Source organism: Apium graveolens, unplaced genomic scaffold (genome assembly GCF_009905375.1).
Source record: "Apium graveolens cultivar Ventura unplaced genomic scaffold, ASM990537v1 ctg791_1, whole genome shotgun sequence".
NCBI classification, from domain to species: domain Eukaryota; kingdom Viridiplantae; phylum Streptophyta; class Magnoliopsida; order Apiales; family Apiaceae; genus Apium; species Apium graveolens.
Genome location: NW_027420739.1, coordinates 82,619 through 96,080, shown reverse-complemented (window position 1 = coordinate 96,080; position 13,462 = coordinate 82,619). Strand labels below are relative to the sequence as shown.

General features: G+C 31.9%; 2 protein-coding genes across 2 annotated transcripts; both read left to right on the top strand.

Annotated features, from left to right (window-relative positions):
* Positions 1–2,525: 2,525 nt before the first annotated feature.
* Positions 2,526–9,494, top strand: LOC141704484 (acetyl-CoA acetyltransferase 2-like). The gene is made up of 15 exons (XM_074507732.1): positions 2,526–2,679; positions 2,792–2,858; positions 3,822–3,920; positions 3,998–4,171; positions 4,249–4,354; positions 5,062–5,200; positions 5,994–6,071; positions 6,163–6,228; positions 6,826–6,911; positions 7,238–7,337; positions 7,419–7,529; positions 7,606–7,647; positions 7,768–7,854; positions 8,277–8,362; positions 9,056–9,494. The coding sequence occupies exons 2-15, from the start codon at positions 2,816–2,818 to the stop codon at positions 9,087–9,089; spliced, it is 1,251 nt and encodes a 416-aa protein (XP_074363833.1). The 5' UTR covers positions 2,526–2,679; positions 2,792–2,815; the 3' UTR covers positions 9,090–9,494.
* An 860-nt stretch (positions 9,495–10,354) lies between these two features.
* On the top strand, positions 10,355–13,064 carry LOC141704482 (uncharacterized). The gene is made up of 2 exons (XM_074507730.1): positions 10,355–10,688; positions 12,542–13,064. Exons 1-2 carry the CDS (start codon positions 10,383–10,385, stop codon positions 12,722–12,724), a joined length of 489 nt encoding a protein of 162 aa, XP_074363831.1. The 5' UTR covers positions 10,355–10,382; the 3' UTR covers positions 12,725–13,064.
* Positions 13,065–13,462: the final 398 nt, after the last annotated feature.

Sequence of the window (13,462 nt, the reverse complement as noted above, 5' to 3'; positions counted from 1 at the left end):
ATTCAACTTCTTCTACCAATTTATATTGAGTTCTATATCATTCTAATTTGTTACTTCAGACTAAATTAAATTTAAACAAACTAAATATAATTTTTAAGATTTGGTTGATATATAATGTGACTCGGGTTAAGATGAAATAAAAATACTATCAATTCTCCTAAAAAATTATACCAATGAACTTAGATAAATAAATACATTATACAATTGATTCAGACTTAAAAAAAATTAAAATAAAAATACAATTCGACCAACAAAAAAACATATACTAATTATTTAGTCTAAAACAAAATTATGTTATTGATCTGGAATTTTTAAAAAAATAATATTAAACTAAAAATAATTACTTTGATTTGGTCGGTGTACTGAGCATCGGGTTAAAATAAAATAATGTAAATCACTAATCCGAGATAAATCAAATTAATACTAGACTAAGTATAATTCGTATCCTATCCATGTGAAATAAAATATCAAATTTTATTTAAAACATATTTTTTTTAAATACACTTAAAATTATCAATAAAACTATATCGTTCAATCAATAATATTGCCCTTTTTAAATATTTTTTATATAGTTATAGTTAATCGATTAAGTAATCAACATGCTAAAATAATAGTTTTTTTAAGGTACCAACATAATGGAGACGTTATATTTTTACCCTCAATAAAATAATAATTTCATTATAATAATATTTCCCCCTTACCAATGTTATCACTTTAAATAAGTTTAAATATTCTAAAAAGTTATTAACATATACATTTACTTATATCATTACCATGAAATCATATTATTTAAAGTTTTAAATGAACAAAATTAAAAATTGAATTCAATTATTTTTTTAAAATTATGTAATATTAAAAAATTTGTGGAGTTCGTGCATCGCACAAGTTTTAAGTTAGTATAGTATAATAATAGTTTAGGGGATATTCACTTCTAAAAGTGAGCAAACATTGAAAACTCCTAATGTTATAGAGTGGGACATGGAACTTGTTGAAGATAAATTTTATCTCAATTTCTTTAAAATTTGACTCAAGAGCCTGTATAAAGATATTGTTGGAGTTGCTCTACAAACATTATAATTGCATGATGCATAAAAAACTCTAGAAAATGACTCATCTCGCACAGTTATTATGCTAAATTTTTAATTACTGCTCAACTTTAATATATTACAACAAATTATCCGAGCACTATTTAATCGATCTCAAATGAATTATTTAAGCTACACTACTTTTCCCCTGTTATCACAAATGAAATTCAGTATCTGTGTTGTAACAACCGAATTAACCAATTTGGACGTCTTTAGTTGTTTAATTGTACAAACCAGAATTTGAATTTTCCTGATATGTTAGTATAAAGTACGACAATAATATGTTTAATTCCTAATATTTTTTTTATTTTTCACTTCAAAATACATTTTTTTAGTCGTTGCAAATACAATATCTCAAATAAAATTATGTATCAAATACCTCAAAACTAAGCTCTTAAAGAAAAAACTATATATATATATATATATATATATATATATATATATAGGGTAGCATTCCATCGAGTAGAGAATCGTGGAGAATCATTATTTAAAAAATATAAAATATATAATTTATTTTATTTTTCATCATACATAATTAAGAATTTTAATTATCAAGTTAAAAATCAAAGTTACACAATTTTTTATTTAAAAAATCATTGAAAAGGTTTAAATTGGTTCTATAGCAGAATCACACTTATTAAAAAAAATTATTCCACTGTAGAATCAAATTTAAAATCAAGTAATTTTATAAAATTTTAATTGTTAAATTTTTTATTATATTTATATTCTAGATTAGCATCGAATTTTATATTTTTTAAAATAAAAATTTACAATTTATGATGAGATTTTATGATAAAAACAATGATTTTCCACGGTTATCCATATAATATAGCTATATACGTATATATATATATTTGAAATAGGGTTACCATTAAAAAAATTGTATTTTGGCGAGTGCCGTTTAAAATGGTGTTCATTTATGTCATTTTTGCTAACTTGAATAAAGTTGCCCATTTTTGCTATTTTTATTTAGTGTTGTACCATTTAGAAAAAGGAGACAGCATTTTTACGTAAAGTGAATCCAATACAATAGAAAAGTTTTGAAATTTTTTTGAGCGGCCGCCGAAATTTTGCTAATATCGATTTTTCTATATTCTTAAAATACAAATTTCAATCGGGTGAAATGTAAAATTAACAGACAGAGAATAGTTTTTTTCCTTCAAATAAAAACATACAGGCATATGTACAAGATAACATTTTTCTAAAAAGCGGAAATTAATATTATTTAATAGAATAATTTTTTCAATAATTAATCAGATAATTGGATTGATTAATCGGAGAATTAATCAGATGGATTTAATAAAATATAAAAATAATTAATTTATTATATTGAATATATCAATTTAAGAAACTAGTACAGTGATTAAATTATAAATTGAATTGAAAAAATATATTAAAATAATTAATGGAAATGAGTAATTTTTAGAACCGAGCAAGATAGAAATGAAAAGTAGGTGGCAAAATTAACAAAACAACGAAAATGGCACGCAATTCAATAATTGCGTCGGCACTGAGAATAAGCTACCCCGTATGCTCCAATCCCTATATATACTCTATATTCAAAGAAGCTGAAAACTCTCTGTTAATTCCGAAGGTAATTTAACTAACTCTCTCATTGCCTTTTTAATTTATTTGATCCTCGTTAATCTTCAATTTTCAACATGTTTAAGTATGTGATTATGATTATTAAGTTTAATTGTTTGCAGAATTGTTGTGATTAACATAATTCAATGGCTCGTGAAGTGCGCTTTCCTGATTCAATTAAACCTCGAGGTTCTCATACTTCTTTATAGTACTCCTTTCTTTCCTTTTCATTTATTGTTTAAACCTCGCACCGGAAAATTATATTGGTTTAACGAGATTATTCATTTATTGAGGTTAAAAATACATTATCTCTGTTATGTTGGACCACAAAAATAAATCATTTGAATAGGTTATTCGTTTATCGGATATTCATTTATAGAGGTTCTATAGGAGGCTGTGGTTCGAATAATAACCATAAAATTGTGAGAACTATGAGAAGTAATGATTATCAGGTTGTACATTACAGTGATGTATGATTTTTTTACAGTACTTATTCATGTTCATAATTTTGTTTCTCTACTTTCCTTACAACTTGAGGTTGTTGGTAATCGGATATGGTATCGTAGCCAAGAAGATTATGCTGGAGGTTTCTGTCAGAAACCGTTTTACAGATGTTCGTTATTAAAAAGATCAACCGGGACACAGAAAGTTTAAAATGGAGTCAAATAATGGGTTTTTGGTATATTTACTCTTCAATGTCAGGAGTAGGCTTAGGAGTGAGGAGAGTTGGATAGATATATGATCCAGTTAATCCCCCTTTCCTTAGTCCCAATACCTTGCGATTTTGGAGGAAATCAATAATTTAAAGACAATGCATATATGGTTTATTCAGTTGTATGACAACTGGTTTGCTAAAGCTTTGTATCAGGCTTTGTAGTAATATACTTTATATAGGGTAGGCATTTTTCTTTTTGTTTTAGACTGGATTTGATTAGATTATCGACTCTTAAAATTGAGGAGAGAAATGTAATTTTTTTAGTGTTTTTAGGAGCCACTAAGAGTCTTTTGGAGCAAAAAGAAAATGTTTTCTTTCTCAGATTTGAAGTTAAGAGCTAACATAAAGAGGCTCTTGGAAATTCCCTAAAACAAAGATCATATTGAACAACTTTGCGTTCTTGCCTAATTATTGTAAAAATAACTTGATTGGTACAGATGTATGCATTGTCGGTGTTGCACGAACTCCGATGGGAGATTTCCTTGGTTCTCTTTCCTCTCTATCAGCCACCAAGCTTGGCTCTATAGCTATTGAAAGTAAGATAATTGCTTCATTTATTATGATTTTGTTTGGAGTTGTTCGGAATGTTTTTAAGATGACCTTGGAACTGTAGGTGCACTCAAAAGGGCTAAAGTTGATCCGTCGCTTGTAGAAGAGGTCTTTTTTGGGAATGTTTTGAGTGCAAATCTAGGTCAAGCACCTGCAAGACAGGCGGCATTAGGTGCAGGTATACCTAATAAAGTGATTTGCACCACAATTAACAAAGTATGTTCGTCGGGGATGAAAGGTGGGTGTCTATCTGTAAAATCTTTGTTTACATTATCCTTCAATGATACTGAAAATATTTTGCTGTTTCGAATACAGCAACAATGCTTGCAGCACAGTCTATCCAATTGGGTGCCAATGATGTCGTTGTGGCTGGAGGCATGGAAAGCATGTCTAATGCTCCTAAATATCTAGCAGGATCGAGGTTAGGCTTCTCGTTGATAGGTCATTGCACATTTTTTTTCCACTGAAATTTTTCAAGACTCAGATTCGATAACTGGATTTTGATTAGAAACTAGGTTTCTATTGTTCCATGGCGATGGCATTATTTTGTATATGTAAATTATGAAGTAGACAGCATCATTTCCACGTAAGATGCTTTGCTCGTGAATCTTAATGCACTACTTACATCTTCTGGCAATATTCTATTAAATATAGGTTTTAATATTAAATAAAGTACAAGGAGTTTAATGCACCAGTGGCGATGTCATTCCGACTATTAGGGTGGAAGTGCTCATGTCTGGAAGGTCATGTTGGTTTAACAAACAGTACTATATACTACTTGCATGTAGGAATGCCCCGTGTGTTTCAAATTTCTCGAATCCTGATTTGTTGAATTTTTATATTTTGGTCATTGATTGCATCATGCAAATATGTCCTAGCAAGTGTAGCTTCCAGAAGCTTTTGTTGTTCCTACCCACACCATGTACTTAAATAAGCTATTTACTACAGAGCAGAATTCTGCCCATTGTACTTAAAATAACATTGCAAGTAAAAATATGTTATATTCTTTTCTACTCCAGGGAATATTTTAGAAAAGTAGGTGACTCCTTATAATTCTGTCTGTGTGTCTGCTTCTGCTAACAGATAATTATTTCAAGTAATATTTACTTAGATCTATTGCTTGAACAGAAAGGGTTCTCGATTAGGACATGAAAATATTATTGATGGGATGCTTAAGGATGGCCTATGGGATGTTTACAATGATTTTGGGATGGGGGTCTGCGCCGAGTTATGTGCTGAACAGCATACAGTTACAAGAGAAGAGCAGGTATGTTTTTGTTTCTTCCATTAGTAAAAGTTTTCCAGCATGTAATAATATAATTATTGGATATCTGAAATTTTGGTTTCATATTCAAAAATTATTACATTAGTCAAACTCATGAAATTTAAAAGGAAGGAAAAGTGTTTGTTTTCTATTATATTGGATATTAGATAGTTCATAGTTAACAGATTGAAAGGCATTTGCACCATCTATACACCTACTTGAGGAGTAACCCTTAAACGATTATAAGGTCTTAGCTACTAGTGATTGTACATTTCAGAGGGTTACCTGGTTGTCCCTCAACTTTTCTCTATATTAGGAGTTGATTTCTCTCCTGTAAACTGAAGCTCCAGAATACATAACAATCCTGAGCATTGGTCTGTTTTTTTTTTCTTGGTAAAGGTCAATAACAGAATTTAAGTACTCACACATGCATGCCTCCACTGAGGCTTGAACCCTTGACCTCTTGTTACCAAGAGAAGAAGAGTCTCATTCTTTTCTCCTTCTAATATAAATGTACATGTACACAGATAGAGTTAATATCAATCCTCTTTATTGTGTTTTTTCGAGAATCTGATGCCCATAAAAATTTGTTCCTTGTATTCGCGTGTGCAAACCAACTCCCAAGGAACAATCAAATATCAATGCATTAAGAGAACTTTTACAGTTTTCTTGTTGGTTCTTGTCTTAATATTACTTGTTTAAAAGATGGTAGTTATCCTTTGCCAAGATTGTCGAACCACAGCTTCAATTCACTTTATATAAATTGTTATCACATCTCTTTTTTTTCCTTTTGTAGGATTCTTATGCAATTCAAAGCTTTAATCGAGGAGTGGCTGCTCAAAGAAGTGGTGCCTTTTCGTGGGAGATAGTTCCGGTCAGGATCCCATTCTTTGTAATTTTCTAGTGGTGATACTTGTTTGTTTTTATCATATTGCTTATCTTGGGTATTGTTATCATCAATGTAGGTCGAAGTTTCTGGGTTGAGAGGAAAAGGTTCTACTGTTGTTGATAAAGATGAAGGCCTGGGAAAGGTACTTACAACATTAATAAAAAAATTTATGGAACATACTTCTGAGATGATCGAATTTGGAGCGGTCGAATTAGAATATGGTAGCTCAATATTTAAAAATGTATCTGCTAGCAACTAAAAGTGTCTGTCATTGAAGTTGTGTCACACACTAAATAGAATATGATGGATTGCCTATATAAACCGGTCAAATTTTAATTGTTTGTAAAATGTTTGGGTACAGTTATCACCATTTCAGTGGCTTGTCACTCATATGGTTTCTATATCATTTTTCTTTTACTGCTCTTATATTTTTACAATATACAAAGTTGCCACATAAGATCCATGTATGTATGTTGTGGAGTTGTCCCATCAAATTGTGTGCTTATTTATTGCTCTTATCCATGCTCTTGTCATTATACATATTTTGCATTTTATGTTATCTTTGGTAGTTCTTCATTCGCTGTATTTCCCTTTTATGTTGCCACTGTTTTGCTAATGGAGATGCTTATTGTGAATGTTCGTAATTATTAACTTGGTGTGCGTGCAGGGTTTAATTTTGTTTTCTTTACATTCCAAACTTATTTTTTTTTCTTTTATGTTCTTTCCTTTTACTGGTTAGTTTGATGCATCTAAACTAAAAAAGCTCCGGCCAAGTTTCAAGGCAAATGGGGGTTCTGTCACCGCTGGCAATGCTTCTAGTATAAGGTTCTCTTTCTCGTTATTTGTTTTTTATACACTGTCACCGGTGTTTCAATGGCAACTACCTGACATGTCTTTTACTGGCTTATGTGGCATACCACTTCGTACCCTGTTAGATTAAAAATTAAATTTTACTATAGAACCAAATGACTTAGCGGCCTTTCTCTACCCTATCCCCCTATATATAAAAAGTCTGCGGAATGTTTGATATTGTTTGTTTGAAGTTTCAGAGTATAAAGTATGAGTCATGCCTTATTACCACTTATACACATTCTTAAAAAAGACATCATCTTGTTTCTCAATCCACTGCTGATGGTTTTTATCGTAAACAGTGATGGTGCAGCTGCATTAGTGCTGACTAGTGGTGAGATAGCACGTAAACTGGGCTTACAAGTGATTGCGAAGATCAGAGGCTTCGCTGATGCTGCCCAGGTATTGAGAATACTTGTACTCATTCATTGGATTCCTGTGACTTGTAAGTTGGTGCTCTGACTTTTTTCCGTAACTATACAGGCCCCTGAGTTATTTACAACTGCTCCATCCCTAGCTATTCCGAAAGCTATTACAAATGCTGGTTTGCAGGCCTCTGAAGTTGATTATTATGAGATAAATGAAGCCTTTTCTGTAAGGATTCTTACTTTTTGACAATTTAAGAACTTTTGTTATGTGCACAAGCACTCTACTCACCTTGTTTGTATAGGTTGTGGCTCTTGCTAATAAAAAGCTCCTTGGGATCAATGATGTGAGTCCTCTTTGACCTTTGCAGTTCTATTATAACTTCAGAATTTTAGCTTGTCTAATCTAAGTGTTATCTAATTTAATTTTTTCTCTTAAACCGTGTTCTTTATTCTTCTGAATGTAGAAACAATTGAATGTGCACGGAGGTGCTGTATCTTTGGGACATCCACTTGGTTGCAGTGGAGCTAGAATTCTAATCACATTACTTGGGGTACAGATTCTATCCTTCTATATAGCGTCACACCGTGAACATTGTTGAGCATGATATAATCATCCATAAGTTTTAACCCATAAAGGCATGACATTAATATAATATTAATTGATCATTTTCTGCATTGATATGTATCATTAGAATTATTTGTAAGCAATTAGGCAATCTGCGACGCTTATAATATATATGCTTGCTCACGAAAAGAATCTTTGATATTATTCATTTTTCAGTATTATTACTGTTGCATATAATATTATCTTCCTTCTCGCTGTGGCCTCTAGAGATGCCACAAGATGACCTGTGGGTCCAAATGTTGTCAATTGTTTCCTTACATATAATGATATTGGTCATTTTGTCTTTGGTCTTCTGTCTAGGAACAAGTTTTCAGTATCTGTGTCTGAGGGAAAGTGTATCATGTGCAGGTACTGAGACAAAACAATGCAAAGATTGGCGTTGCTGGAATTTGCAATGGTGGAGGAGGAGCTTCTTCTCTTGTTCTGGAACTCATGTAAGCCATTTATAATTTTTATGCTAATTAGGTCTGTTCATGATATTGCTCTGTATATGGATTCTCATGCTACGGGTAGGCAAATTACCTGTTTCAAGACCATAAAAAGAAAGAAAAAAAATCGTCAGTGCAAAAGGTTGCATAACATATAAACAATGATAAAAATTCATCAATTTTTAAACTTTCCCCTGAAAAAAAGGTATTGTTCGATGATATAACATATTGTTGGTTCACTAACAGGATGTTTCCGAAACTTCTGTGCTTTATCACAAGTGACATGTAGTTAACGTGAGTTGTTAATTTAAATGGAATGTGAAATCTACCAGCTTCATGTCAGAACGTGATGTATGGAAAAGCATACCTCTTTAATGTAGAAATTTACTAGTACACACTTTCTCCATCCAAAGCATGAGTATTTTATGTTTGTACTCTCTAACATTATACCTTGGCATCTGAATTTATTATTAATATTAAATTTCTACTATGCACTACATCTTTAAATAGTATAGAGCGTTCTTGGTATGATAATTAGTTGTGAACTTGTGATTCTTCTTGTACCACGTATAGATGAGCAGCGCAAGTTTTTGTTCTTTAGAGATATAATGTTAACAGCTGCTTGTGTATTTTGATTTGTTCTAGCTCTAGGAATCAATATATATAGTTGAATCATTGAGAGCTGTTTGTTTATTGCAGGCCAGTTGCGATGGTTGGACGTTCGAAGCTGTGACAGCATAATGCATAATACCGGCCTCTCTCAGTGGCATATGCTGCTTGGTGTTGTAAACTATTCCTACCTGTTATACCATAAGTCCCCAATAGTAATCTTGTGTGCAGAAATAAGAGTACCATCTCAATCTAGTGTTCCTATAGATTGCAACTGCCATTAAATGTCATATTTTCAAGTAGATGGTTAGTTGGTTGCTTTATTTGTATATTGTATGTACTGAAAGAGGAACACATGAAAATTAAGATGTATCAACTCCACAGTCTTGGGATATATAATGAGCCTAGCTTACTAGCTATACACGCTCAAATAATGTTGCATAAAATTTGTTTCTCAAATGTGTAGTATTTTTTTAAAAAAATTATGAAATGTGAAATAGAAGTTTGTAAATAACTAGTTTTGTTTGTACCTTAGTCTAGTATCATTTTCCATCGTCTTTGTATTATCAACTCATCTTTATGGTATATGTTTAAAATTATAGTTCATCTTTCATAAACTTTTTATACAAAAAAATAGTGAAAAACTTGCAATTTTTTTTAGTAAGCGCAAAATTCAAGAGTTTTGACCAACTAGAACAAAAGAATATATCTTAAAATTTATAAATTTTGTTTGAATATTTCAATGTATAATTTATAAACGATTTGGCAACTTATTCTTTTCCTAAGGCCGGAGAAGTTATAAATATAATTTCCATTTGACCAGAAAAAGAATAAAATAATAACGATAAAATTCGGTAAAAAAAATGATTACAACCTCGCCCAAAGCTCATGTAATTTTGATATTATGTCAGACTTTATGCTCCTGTATTTTTTTTATCATGTAATCAGAATTTCTTTTATCATGTAACCAATTCTGAAGGTTTATAAGATATATAAACATATATTTTATTTTAAAAAATTTATCTTAATATGTGAGATACTTATCAAATATCAATTTTTAAAATGTTTGGCTCAGCCTACTCAGATATGCCAAATAGTGTAGGGTATTTGCTATTTTTTTACAAATAAAATGATACACATTACCGTCATGCGTATCTTCAAATTCATATCAAAATCGATACGCATTAGACACATAACTGATCAGATTATATGGCAGCCGAAACTGCGCATCATCATAATAGTGATGATGAAATAACATTTTCGATTAATATTCTGGGCCAAATTTTTGAAAAATATATAAAAATAAAAAATGTGATATTTTGATAATAACCCCGCATTATACTATTTCTTAAAAAAAATTTACTAAAAGAAATAAAGAAATGAGATAACTTTCACATTTATCTGATAAAAAATACAAATGGCTTCTACCGTAATATCACCACTATATTTTCTCTCATCCGCCGCAAACACACGCCTTTCACTCTCACCCTACCATCGCCGCCGCACTTTCATGGCTTCTTCCGACGCCGCTGGAGAAGTCTCCGCCGTAAAAGATGTATTGATTCAGTACATAGTTCTCCGGCGAGATTTAATTGACACGTGGCCGCTTGGTAGTGTGGTTACACAGGGATGCCATGCGGCTGTTGCTGCTGTGTGGGCCCACAAGGATGATGATCATACTCTTGAGTATTGTAGCCCCGATAATATCGATTCGATGCACAAGGTAAAAAATAATAATTGAATTATAATTTTGATGTTATTGAAGTATTATAGTTGAATTGATTATTTTATTAGTACATTATTCGAAATTAGTTGCGGTGTTAGTACATTATTCGAAATTAGTTGCGCAGGTGTGTTTACTTAAAAGGTTAGGTCACAATTGTTCGTATCGTAGTAGTAGTGGTAATGTCTGCGTACATTATTATCATGTACTTGTTGTACTTCTGGATGGAAAACGTAGGGGGTGATGGTTAAAAATACCCATTTTTGGGGTGAAATTGCTCAAAATACCCATTTTCAAAACATATGGCTGAAAATACCGTTTTGGTTACACATTTCGTAATTGAGTAAGTGTAGTACGCATTTGAGAATGGGGTTTGTATGAAAATTACTAAAAATACGTATTTCTAGTTTGGGTATTACCATTGAGAGACGCAATTGCCAAATGCGCATCTTAAAAAAAAATTGGATACCTATTTGACAAATGCGTATCTAATACAAAACAGGATACCCAAATGGCAAATGCGTATCCCAAACGGTATTTTCAGCCATCCACTTCCAAAATGGGTATTTTCAGTCATTTGCACCAAAAATTTGTTATTTATAACATTCTTTCAAACATAGTCATCATAGGTAATTAGGTTTGGTTTTGATGATGCTTTACGATGAAAAGATGGAGAAATAAATTGAGTGCATTATTGTGTGTAAACTGATTAATTGTTCGACAGGTAGTTCAGTAATGTTGTATTTCAGTAGAATTCGATATTGAGTTTGGGCATTATTGTTTTTATTTTAGAAAAATATGTAGGTGTGCAGTAGCTAAAAGTTTAAAAATGTGATCATCCTTGAGTTTGGTCTCTATGACTGTCTCCTTGAATTCTGTTTTATGGCTTCTTCATTACTTTTTTAGTTTTGTGTGTAATGTGTTGGTTCTTTTAGCATTACTTGAAGGTAAAATGCCCAAAATAACACTTTCGCAGTGTGTTGGTCTACTTTAGCACACCCTTTCTTAACATTTTGAATAAGTTTACGGCATAATCCTAGATGAAGTTTAATTTTTGAATTCCAGACTTCCGGAAAGTAAAACTTATGCATATCAAGTGTAAGTGTGTAAAGGCATTTGTCAAATGTAGTGCAGACAAATGCTTGATATGAATTTCACTTTTTTCGTTCATAAACATTTTTTTTAATTTGAATTTAACACCATTCTTTACCTTTGTTTCGATAAAAAAATTCATGGCATGTTTTAACTGTGTTATGTTGGTGTTAAAATTGCCAGCCATCTCAGACGTGCCATCCGCCCCCCCCCCCCCATATAAAAATCTGTGCTATTTTGGATTTTATATTTAGCTATGAGCATATGACATTAAGAATCACGTTAGGTCTTCTAGTTAAGTTTAAAATAATAATCTGAGAAACAGAAGAGTAGAGAATTAGTGGCAGGGGTTAGAGATCCAGGCAGTGAAAGGAGAAAGAAATGATGGTAGTGGTAGTTTCAGGAGGTGATGAGGAAGATGGGCCGAATAGGTGAAGGCAATGGATGGGTTTTGGTAGCATCGAAATGCTTGTGTGGAAAGAGTTTCATTGCTAGGAAATTGGAGAACCTGAGATCATAAATAAGTTGTTATCAAAGACAAGGTGTGCATGCTATGTAATATTCACAGTTTTGTTTTCTTATGCAATGGTTATTGATATCATATGGTAATGCAATCTTAGTACTTCTATGAAGAGGTAATTGTATAAGTTGCAGGGTTGAAGATGATAGTGTAACAGGACCATGAATGTTTTGTATTATTAAGATTTAAGTGCATCATATGTTGACGATATAAATGATGCTAGTCTTTGTTGATTCTGCAGGTTACACTTGAGGTAAAGGGGGAGCCTCAAATTAGGAATTTATCAGATAAATTAGTAGCTGCGGGCATTGCCCACAAATTGTGGATTGAACAACCTGAGAACATACCTTCATGTCTTGCCACAAAGCCGTATCCTAAATCTGTCGTATCTTCTTTCTTCAAAAAGTTGAAATTGTGCAAGTGATAGCTTTTAAAAGCAATTTTAAGAATGGTGTGGCATACAATATTAAGGTTGGATTAGAAAGAACTGGAGGTAAGGAGGTAAGGATCGAGCTTAATGCTATTTTAGGCAGCCATTTATAATTATTATTTACTAAGTGTTTCTGATTCGGTCTCCATAGTCCTTACTCATCTTATCTTGTTTAAGAATGAGGGTTCGAATTCAAGGGGATGCAAGTATCTTTGTATATAGTTAAACTCTATAATCAAAATACCAATAGAACCAGGAAATATGGACCCCTTTCTCTGAACTATTACCAGTAAGAGCAAAATTTTTCCTAATAAAATTTATTGTTAATGTATAATATCCATGTCATCTACCCTTTAGTCTTTAGCCTTTAGGTTTGTTTTCTGGGTATCACACAACTGGAACTCATGGGCACACACTATAAAATTCGATCTTCGGTTGGTTTTTGTATCATGTGCCCGTGAGCGCGTAATCTCATGAGTTTAGCTTCTTTTGCTCGGTGGGGTTTTTTGTATGCATGGGGTCCAATATTATTAATATACATGAACCAATCAAAATGAGTTAAAATTATGAAATTTCGCGCTTAGCATGTGTTCATGACACACTGGAAAATTTGATCTTTATAAAGAGAAATCCTCTTTTTTAAAGAATAAACAAAAATCTTTTTATTACAGAAACACCATAAATAGAAGCAATAGATAACTAAAATAGGACGGTTTTAAACGGAGGTTATCG

Coding starts and splice junctions, on each gene's coding strand:
- LOC141704484 (XM_074507732.1), top strand. CDS start 2,816: ATGGCTCGTGAAGTGCGCTTTCCTGATTCAATTAAACCTCGAG. Junction 6,072..6,162: donor TTTCGTGGGAGATAGTTCCG/GTCAGGATCCCA, acceptor TCATCAATGTAG/GTCGAAGTTTCTGGGTTGAG. Junction 8,363..9,055: donor TCTCTTGTTCTGGAACTCAT/GTAAGCCATTTA, acceptor TGTTTATTGCAG/GCCAGTTGCGATGGTTGGAC.
- LOC141704482 (XM_074507730.1), top strand. CDS start 10,383: ATGGCTTCTACCGTAATATCACCACTATATTTTCTCTCATCCGCCGCA. Junction 10,689..12,541: donor ATATCGATTCGATGCACAAG/GTAAAAAATAAT, acceptor TTGATTCTGCAG/GTTACACTTGAGGTAAAGGG.